Genomic DNA, 10,751 nt, shown 5'->3' with positions numbered 1-10,751 from the left:
ACTAAGTTAGATTCTTCTGGCCTAGAAACTTAGTCATTAAAAAGGATTACAAAATGTGAAATGTTGAATTTTTTAGCAATAACCTGCACAAGAAAATTTTGTTTCTATATACATTGCTCTGATGTCCATTTAATTGAATGGAATAAGAGACTGAGGAGACACATTCCATGATCCAAGAAACCCAAATAGGATGAAAACCAAACTTATTAAGCATAAGTTGAAGATATGGACATTCCACACATTCATAAGCCTTACTAATGTCTAACTTCGCTGCCATACACCAATTATTAGTATTAGTTCATGTAACACCCCTATATGCATAGTTCTGTGCATCTCACTATTCCGGTGACCGGTGTCAGTCTGGACAATTAAGAGGATTAGAACTATATTGAAGCCATCTAGAAAAGCCCTGAACAAAAATAAATAGCAATTACATGAAGGTAAAAAGGAAATAAAGGAAACAAAGCATTATGGGTTAAATGAGCTGGAGGTCACAGATCACATATCAATAAATAATTATGAAATAGTAATATAAATATAATCAACAGATTAATGAATAAGTAAGAATTTATTTATTAATAAAATAATATATAGTAGACCACAAAAATGTAAAAATAAATTAAATTAATAAAATTTATTTATGAATAGAGTTTTATTTCATTTAGAATTTTTTGTCAAGTAAAAATTACAGTATTAAATTATTAAAATTTAATTGATATTAAAATTTTTAATATTGTAATTATTATAAAAAATTGAGAGTATTTTGAAAATATGGATGTTCTTTCTCCCCTTTTATACATTTATATATGTACTAATTTTTTTGTGGCACATGCATCTTATCATTTTTAATATGTTTTTAAATTATAATATTTTTATTTAAAAATTATTTTTAATTTATTCACATTTATAATCTAATTGTAAAATAATAAAACTTAAATAATTAATAATAGGCAACTTAGAATGAGAAATATTACATCAAAAATTGTGCGTTAATAAATCATATTTAATATGAAAATATATAGAGTTTATGACAAAAAATAATATAAAAATGATATATAATATTTTTTGAAATAAATAAGATATAATATTTAAAAAAAAACCCATTGAATCAAGAATCTCAATTGGATTCGAAATCTTTACATGTGATCTTTATTTTATTATTATTATTATTATTATAATGTAAGCCGATCTTCTCACGATTTATCCGTTAGAATCCAATCTGATTCACTATTTACGGACTGATTTAATTGGATTGATTTTGATTTACTAAAAAGAGTGTTTTGAATATGAACCGAGTCGGTTACTAATATAATTTCCAATTAAACTAATTGAATTGATCAATCCAATTTGACTTTAATAATAACTGTTTATATTATTAAATTAATTCTTTTGATTAAGGTTTGATTAACTAAAAACCGATTTAGTAATGAAAATGAATGGATTTTATTGTTTTTGTGGGTTTGAAAATTCATATTTTTCATTATTATTTCTACACGTTAGAGAATTTTAATTTTCACAATCAAGAAAATTATCATTCCTTTTTTCCAATCTAAGAAATTAAAACGTAAGATTGATAATTATTATCATGTTAAAGGCTAAATATTCAATTTCATCCATATATTTATTTTTGGATGATTAATTATAATTAAAAATATGAAATTATAATTATATTAATTAAAAAATATTATTTTTATTATTTTCATATAATTAAATAAAATAAAGATATTATAATTAGAATTAGAATTAAGATAATTATAATAAAAAATATAAAAATAACATTTTTATATTTCATATTATTAATTAAAAATAAAAATTTTTGTATAATTAAATAAAATTGAAAATTTATAATTAATTATGATTAAAAAATAAACTATTATTTTTATATTTTCATTTGATTAATTAAAATTTAAAAAGTAAAATATATAGAAAAAATAAACAAGTAATATTATGATGATTTCAGTCAAGACAAAATAAATTTGATTCTCATTTGGTAATTTATATATGTAAATTAATCATTTTAAATCAAAATCTTATCTCAATTCTATAATGAAGTAAATATATATAAAAATTTATCAAATTTGTTTTAGATTATGCTACCTTTCAATTCTAATAATGATTTTAATTTCAATGTGAAAATCAAATGCACCCTCAATTATTTTCTTGTCTTTATGTGATTAAATTAATTCTTTTAGTTAATCATGCGAATACAAACAACTAGTATTTTAACCATAATTGTTAAAATTAGATCAAATCGATTAGGTTGATTGGTTTAATAAGAAATTAAATCATTATCCAATACGATTCAACTATTAAACCCTAATTTGCTGAAAATTGATATAAATCAGTTACGCTAGTTGGGTAATTGATGAACCGGTAACCCAGCTAAATCTGAAATGGTTTTCCAAAGCTACTCAATTTGGTAAAGTACATGAAATGAAGCACGCACGCTAGCTGTGCTTCGAACTTGTGAACACTAGTCACTGCTTTTGACTTGTGACCACCAGTCACTCCCTTCGCTAAAGACCAATTGTTATATATATTTTAACTTATTTTATTTATTGAGATTCTTGATTCAATGGGTTTTTTTTTAAATATTATATCTTATTTATTTCAAAAAATATTATATATCATTTTTATATTATTTTTTGTCATAAACTCTATATATTTTCATATTAAATATGATTTATTAACGCACAATTTTTGATGTAATATTTCTCATTCTAAGTTGCCTATTATTAATTATTTAAGTTTTATTATTTTTACAATTAGATTATAAATTTGAATAAATTAAAAATAATTTTTAAATAAAAATATTATAATTTAAAAACATATTAAAAATGATAAGATGCATGTGCCACAAAAAAATTAGTACATATATAAATGTATAAAAGGGGAGAAAGAACATCCATATTTTCAAAATACTCTCAATTTTTTATAAGAATTACAATATTAAAAATTTTAATATCAATTAAATTTTAATAATTTAATACTGTAATTTTTACTTGACAAAAAATTCTAAATGAAATAAAACTCTATTCATAAATAAATTTTATTAATTTAATTTATTTTTACATTTTTGTGGTCTACTATATATTATTTTATTAATAAATAAATTCCTACTTATTCATTAATCTGTTGATTATATTTATATTACTATTTCATAATTATTTATTGATATGTGATATGTGACCTCCAGCTCATTTAACCCATAATACTTTGTTTCCTTTATTTCCTTTTTACCTTCATGTAATTGCTATTTATTTTTGTTCAGGGCTTTTCTAGATGGCTTCAATATAGTTCTAATCCTCTTAATTGTCGGTGACCGACACCGTCACCGGAATAGTGAGATGCACAGAACTATGCATATAGGGGTGTTACATGAACTAATACTAATAATTGGTGTATGGCAGCGAAGTTAGACATTAGTAAGGCTTATGAATGTGTGGAATGTCCATATCTTCAACTTATGCTTAATAAGTTTGGTTTTCATCCTATTTGGGTTTCTTGGATCATGGAATGTGTCTCCTCAGTCTCTTATTCCATTCAATTAAATGGACATCAGAGCAATGTATATAGAAACAAAATTTTCTTGTGCCGGCTATTGCTAAAAAATTCAACATTTCACATTTTGTAATCCTTTTTAATGACTAAGTTTCTAGGCCAGAAGAATCTAACTTTATATGCGAGCGCATCAGGAAACTTAGGGGGCAGTCTCAACCACAGACTCCCAAGGCGGTGCTGATAGAGGCCATGTTCAAAATGAAGACACGTATCCACCACCTCACAAGTGAAAGGAACACGTGGCTAATCGATCTAGAGCATCAATGTAAACTAGCCTCCCAAGCAGCAAGACTGTTGCTCCACCCAAATTCTTAATACTGACCTTGTAACTCACCCAAAAATTTGATTATTTTTTAGTATAAAAATCATTGCCTTGTATATGGGAAGAAGATGCTAAACCTGGTTTAAGGGTCTCACACACTTGAAGTTTTTTTTTTTTGAAATTATTTGTCAGATTTAGAAAATCCAGGAGCATTAATCTTTTTTTTTTTTTCTAATTTTACCCTTTATCTCGACTAAATACAATAAATATTTGTACACAATTTTTAAGGTGAAATAAAGGGTAATTTAATCAATTACTAGTATGTTTTTATAAAAAAAAAAACGAGATTATTCAATCAAAATATACCTTAATTACCATGCAAAACCCAAATGCGAAGGTAAAAAAAAAAATGGAAGCATGACATCATGTTTTGCCTACAAAATTACAATCCACATAGAAATTTTAATTAAAAACTAAAGTTAAAAAACAAAAAGTCAGTAGATTAATTTTAAGAGGTATAAAATATTATCCATTTAGCCACTTAAAATTGAAATTGAAACCTCTTATCTATGAGATGAGACTCTTAATTTCCTACAAATAGAGGACACGGCGTGTCCTCTATTTACCACGCTGACACCAATAGATTTTGTCGGAATATTTTAATTTTTTATTTATTTTTTTATAATTTTGAATATCCATGTCCTTGTTACTCATGTATTATGTGTTCTTGCTGCTGATCTTGAACAATGAAGATAAATCAATGGATGTTTGTTTCCTGAAATTCACCCAAAATCAACTTGAGAAAGACAAATTCTTGTAAATTGTCATTTAGTAGTTTGAAACAACTAAATTAATTGCTACAGTTACTTGGCTCCCGAATGCTTCATGTATGGCAAGGTAAATGACAATATCAATTTCTATGTATATGGTGTTGTGCTCCTTATGCTTCTCGGGAAGGAAGCCCATAAGCAGTGTGTAACACCCTAGGCAAATCCCACATCGACAAAACACGGGAGAGATGCTGGGTTCATAAGTTGACAGTTCGCAACCCCTATTGACGCGTTTTAAAACCGTGAGGGCTTCGGCCCAAAGCAGACAATATCACTAGTGGGCCGGGCCTTTACATTTGTTGTAACAGCCCGATCCTTCTCTAGTTAGTATTGTCCGTTTTGGCCCATGGGCCTCACGGATTTGTCCCTTGGGAGGTTTCATTCCCAAAAGCGCGCTGACCAGGTGAGGAAGGCTCCCACATATATGGCCCAAATCTTTTCTTCCCGTTTCCGATGTGGGACACGGTTGAACAAGCATGTCCCAACCCCATGTCGTGACAAGCCCAGATCCTTCTAGTATTGTTGGCCCATGGGCCTCACGGATTGTCCCTTGGGAGGTTTCATTCCCAAAAGCGGTGAGGAAGGCTCCCACATATATGGCCCAAATCTTTTCTTCCGATGTGGGACACGGTTTCCACCCGGTCGTGGTAGGTTGAACAAGCACGTCCCAACCCCATGTCGTGACAAGCCCACTGGCTCCGCACGCCCTCGCACCACACAATGTAACAGCCATCCTTCTCTAGTTAGTATTGTTGGCCCATGGGCCTCTTGTCCCTTGGGAGGTTTCATTCCCAAAGCGCGTTGACCAGGTGAGGAAGGCTCCCACATATATGGCCCAAATCTTTTCTTCCCGTTTCCGAGTGGGACACGGTTTCCACCCGGTCGTCGTGGTTGAACAAGCATGTCCCAACCCCATCCCCGTCGTGACATTTGTGGTATCGAGCTTCGCGTGCAACCTTGAGCGATGGTGGGGCAAACCTCGGCGAGTCCCATAAGGGGGGTGGATTGTAACACCCTAGGCAAATCCCACATCGACAAAACACGGGAGAGATGCTGGGTTCATAAGTTGATAGTTCGTAACCCCTAGTGACGCGTTTTAAAACCGTAAGGGCTTCAGCCCAAAGCGGACAATATCATTAGTGGGCCGGGCCATTACATTTGTGGTATCAGAGCTGCTCCGCGTGCAACCTTGAACGATGGTGGGGCAAACCTAAGCGAGGACGCTGAGTCCCATAAGGGGGGTGGATTGTAACACCCTAGGCAAATCCCACATCGACAAAACACGGGAGAGATGCTGGGTTCATAAGTTGACAGTTCGCAACCCCTATTGACGCGTTTTAAAACCGTGAGGGCTTCGGCCCAGAGCGGACAATATCACTAGTGGGCCGGGCCATTACACATTGATCATCCAAAAGGCCAAGAAAACCCTAGTTGTATGGGTATGTCCTCTTTAACTGTGGAATTCATTAGTACATTTTTGCTTTTCATTTTGTCCATAAAAATAAGTTAATTTACTTGTCTACACAAATATTAATTAGCTAAATATTAATTAGGCAAATATTAATAAGCCTAGTGATATTATTTTATAATTTTTTTTAAATATTAATTAGCTAAATATTGAAATATCTCTTGTTTTTTTAATGTTAGATTACATATTTTTATTTATTATTAAATTTAAGTATAATTATAATTAATGGGCAAATTTTATATAATATATTAATTTATAAAGATTAAAAAATGTCTTGTCAAATTAATCTAATATAATTTAATATTAATTGTATTATATCGTGAAACCTATAAAATAAAAAGATCAAGGATTATGTTTGTTATTAAATTTTTTATATGATTTATTAATCGCGTCATATTTATGTCAACTTTTAATCGTGCTTGTATTATATTTGTGCTAACATGAATGTGACCTACCAATCCGAATTGCCATCCCTAGAGACTCCTAACTTGTGGAGAGGGCTTTGTTTTGGTCTGATACTCTTAATGCTATTTGTATGAATTACAAACCACACTTGAAGTTAGTGGGTATTATTGTTAAAAAATTAAGATATCTTATTTGAAGTAATTTTATATACTCACAAACAGAGTAAAATATAGTATTATTATAATCATATATTATATATTATAGAATCCTTATCTAATAATGAACCGTGGTAGAATTACATATATATAATTAAACTTTAATAACTATTTTTCTTTCACTCTAAGAAAAATTAAAGATCATTATTAGAGTTCTATCAGACTTCCCATCCTATCCTAAATAACTCTTATTACAGTTTTCAAGATCAAAGATAAATAGAGTTTCACACTGTATGATGCTAGTGATTCTATCAAATTCTTAGTCTCTAACAGATTCGAAAACACTGATTTAAGAGTCAGAATATTTCATCTCTAGCAGTCAAGTAGTTTAAAATATACTCAACTCTCCAATTGGTGAATGCTAGATTTACATAGTGTAACAGTTTCAATGCAAGACTCTCCACCATTAATTTGTAATCGAGTCGGATGAGTTGAATAAGAAAGAGTGATGAGGAATAATTGAGTATATTAAATAAAAATGTGTAACTATTAATCCTTAAATTATACTTAGAAAATATTTATGATATAAATTAATTAATTTAATTTTTAATAAAAATTAGATGAGAAAAAGAATAAAATTTAAATTTAAATAGAAAATTAATCTAATAATTAAATTAAAGAATTTTTTAGAGAATAATAAATCCTTATCTTAATTTTTAGATGGACAAATTGTCATATTAACAAATTCAATAATATTCTTTTTTGTCAATTCTATTATTCTCTCATTTTTCACTTTTATATAAAATATATTATAGATTATAAATAGATATATAGATTATAGATAAATATATAAATTATAATTTAATATTACAAATTAATTAAAAAAAATTATTAATAAAAATTAAATTATAAATTCTATAATTAATTTATTTAAAAATTGTCTTTGAAAGAAAAATGCTATATAAAATGAAGTTAAACACTTTGAATTTCAATTGGAAATCCATAAGTTTTTATAAAATATATATTTTACCAAAAAAAAAGTGAATTTCTGTTTATTTAGTTAATTATTAAAAAAAGACTAATTTTTTTTTAGAAAAAAAAACATGAAGTAACTATTTTGAAAAAAAAAACTGATTTTTCATTTATAATTATTGCTGTATAAATTTTTATTTTAAATTATATTATAATAAAAATTTAATTAAGTATAATTTAAATAAAATAGGATTAAGAATTTTAAATTTATATAAATTCTAAAATTATATAAATGATTAAATTTTAAATTTTTAAATAAAATAGAATTTAAATTTAATTTTTTTAAAATATAATAATAATTATTATTATTATTCTTTAGTCAATCAAAATAAAGGTCAATCTATCACTATCAAATTCAATCATGGATAATTTTGACAATCCCTTGAACTTATAAGTACTAATAATTTTTAATTTATATAAATTTAAAAATTAAATTAAATAATAAAAAAAATAATTATAAATACTATAAATAATGAAAGGTATTTTTTTAAAATTAATGTCCCCTTTCACACAAACACACACATTTAGGAGTTAATGATAAAAAAGAAAATGAAATTTTCCTAAAAAAAATTATTTTAATATTATAGTTTTATAATTATCAATTTTAGATTTTGAAATTTGTTAATTAACTCATATTTTAGTCTTTAATTATAATATTATAATTTTTTTTGCTACATTTTAATTTTTGAAATTTATGTAGTTGGTATCTTATTATTTAATCGGAGTCAAAGAAAATGGTTACTGCCTCATGTATGGTCTCGATTCAACATATTGCATGATATATATCTGTTGTGTAATACTTCTATCAAATAACTTTTATCATAATTGCTTTCTGGTCATGTGTTTTTTCATTCTTTGCACATGCTCTAGTCATTTCTTTTCTCTAGCTAATTGATTTCTTATCTTTTTTTCTAAGTACAAATGCATGAATAAACAGACACACAAATCTGTTGATACTTCAATGAAATTTTCATGTACAAATGTATGAAATTTCTTATCTTTCATGTATTTTATGCTTGAATGAAATTTTCATTTTTTGAATCAATATAAATGGACTCCCTCTTCTTCTTTCAAAATCAAAGTGCCATATACAAAATTAATACATTTTCTCTAAGAAATAGTGATTTTTTTTTTCTGTAATTTCTTTTGCTTTTGCAAATTTTTCAAGAATGGTCAAATTTGCATTAAAAATCACAGCAAAGCTTGAAAATGCAACTGATTTACAACCTGTTGGTGGTGCTGATAATGGACTACCATACCTTTTTAAGGTTAATTAACTGTTAACGTGTTTTCTTTTTGTTAATTTCTAAGTGCACTAATTTATTTGTGTCTTAATTGCAGTTACAGTGTACAACGTGTCAAGCAGTAAGTGATAAACATATTTGTTTAAGCACTTCTGATCCATCGTCAACTACATATAAGGTAATTTGTAGGATTAATTATTTTGTGAATTTAGTAGAATTATGAATTTTTAGATAATTTGAGAATATTTTAAAACTTTATTAAGTCAAATTATTTAAAGATGCAACATAAAATTTGAAAAATTACTTAAATGGTTTGGTAGGTTTTTTCAATAGAAAATCTACTTCCAAAATGTTTTGTTCTACATAATTTTCTTAGTTAACTGGACTAATTGGGTTTCACAATCTATTTCATAGTGTAAAGGATGCAATGCACAGGGGTCGGCATCCTTAGTTATCGGTTATGGCCAACCTGTCACTAAGAGCGGACAATATGCAACCCTCATGCACATCAACTGCGATGGTTTTGAACCCGAGGATTTTATTTTTAGCGGAGATTGGGCATGTCGATCAGTAAGTTATAATTAACGTGATTTAATTTTTAATTTAATTTTTAAAATTAAATTGTTAAAAAATTTTAAATAAGTTTAAATATTAAAATTACAAAACAAGTTGATATATATAATTAATGCAATTTATGGTTACTAATATAATATAATTTTAAATAATGTTTTGAATAATAATGCTGATGAGTTATAAATAAATTTAATATGTTGAATTAAAATATATAATATAATACATAGGCAATTAAAATTCTTAGCTATTATTTAAAAAAAAAAAGTAATTAGAGAATCCATAGCAAACAAATTATGTTGATACTAAAATTGAAAGGATCAAATCATTAAGGTCTTTAATAAGAAAAAAATTTTGATAACAGAGTTTTTGTTTTATATATATATACTCATCTTTATGATTTGAAATTAACTCTTGTTCACTTTCTGTATCTTTGAAAATTAAAGGTCGTCGATGGAAAGTATCATGAATTTCAATTTACTGATGGAAAATTCAAAAAGGAGGAAGACCAGATAGAAATGATTATTTCTAATTTAGAAGCCACCTTTGTGGTTGATCGGACATAACGAGTGATTGTGCAACTTACAATTCGACAAAATTTATGTAATATTATATTATCCTTAACTCCAAGAATAATATATAATGTATCATGACCTTGATTAGTATGATCAATGATATGTAATTTGCTATACAGATTATATGCATAATTGTATACGAAGTAAGATTATGATGGAGTGAATCTATTTATGTATGATTCATTTTTTCAAACTTTATATGATTTGTATTTTTAATTTTATTTATAACGGATTATCTATTCAGGTTCTTTTTTAATTTTCTTTTATGTATTCAATATCTATCACTAATAATTTGAGTTTAATTAAACGAATAATTTAACAATATTAATATTTATTTCTCTTACCTAAATTTTGAGAAAGATTATTGTACAAGTGATAAGCATGTGAGTGGGCTATCACAATACCTTTGCAGGTCTGCAGATCCTTATCAATATTAAATTAGTCCAGGGCAAATTGCCACCACTCAAGTAATTGAATACTTATGTGGAGGATTCAACCACTAAGCCCATCCAGAGACAAGTTCATTAGTCGAGGATGAGCAGGTGTTATCCCGTCCAGCAAGCACATTGTCCACCAAATCATTTTCTTCGACTTTAGTTCTATGCAAGACATTTAATCCGAGCCACTTATTGAATCAGTGAAAATAAAA

The 10,751-nt window shown here is 27.3% G+C and overlaps 1 protein-coding gene across 1 annotated transcript; it reads left to right on the top strand.

Annotated features, from left to right (window-relative positions):
* Positions 1–8,882: 8,882 nt before the first annotated feature.
* On the top strand, positions 8,883–10,093 carry LOC131178323 (uncharacterized). The gene is made up of 4 exons (XM_058143280.1): positions 8,883–8,981; positions 9,055–9,135; positions 9,372–9,527; positions 9,974–10,093. Exons 1-4 carry the CDS (start codon positions 8,883–8,885, stop codon positions 10,091–10,093), a joined length of 456 nt encoding a protein of 151 aa, XP_057999263.1.
* Positions 10,094–10,751: the final 658 nt, after the last annotated feature.

Source organism: Hevea brasiliensis, chromosome 3 (genome assembly GCF_030052815.1).
Source record: "Hevea brasiliensis isolate MT/VB/25A 57/8 chromosome 3, ASM3005281v1, whole genome shotgun sequence".
Lineage (NCBI taxonomy): Eukaryota > Viridiplantae > Streptophyta > Magnoliopsida > Malpighiales > Euphorbiaceae > Hevea > Hevea brasiliensis.
Note: the sequence above shows the minus strand (reverse complement) of the source record. Positions and strands in the feature narration are given on the sequence as shown.

Coding starts and splice junctions, on each gene's coding strand:
- LOC131178323 (XM_058143280.1), top strand. CDS start 8,883: ATGGTCAAATTTGCATTAAAAATCACAGCAAAGCTTGAAAATGCAACT. Junction 8,982..9,054: donor GACTACCATACCTTTTTAAG/GTTAATTAACTG, acceptor TCTTAATTGCAG/TTACAGTGTACAACGTGTCA. Junction 9,528..9,973: donor GAGATTGGGCATGTCGATCA/GTAAGTTATAAT, acceptor TGAAAATTAAAG/GTCGTCGATGGAAAGTATCA.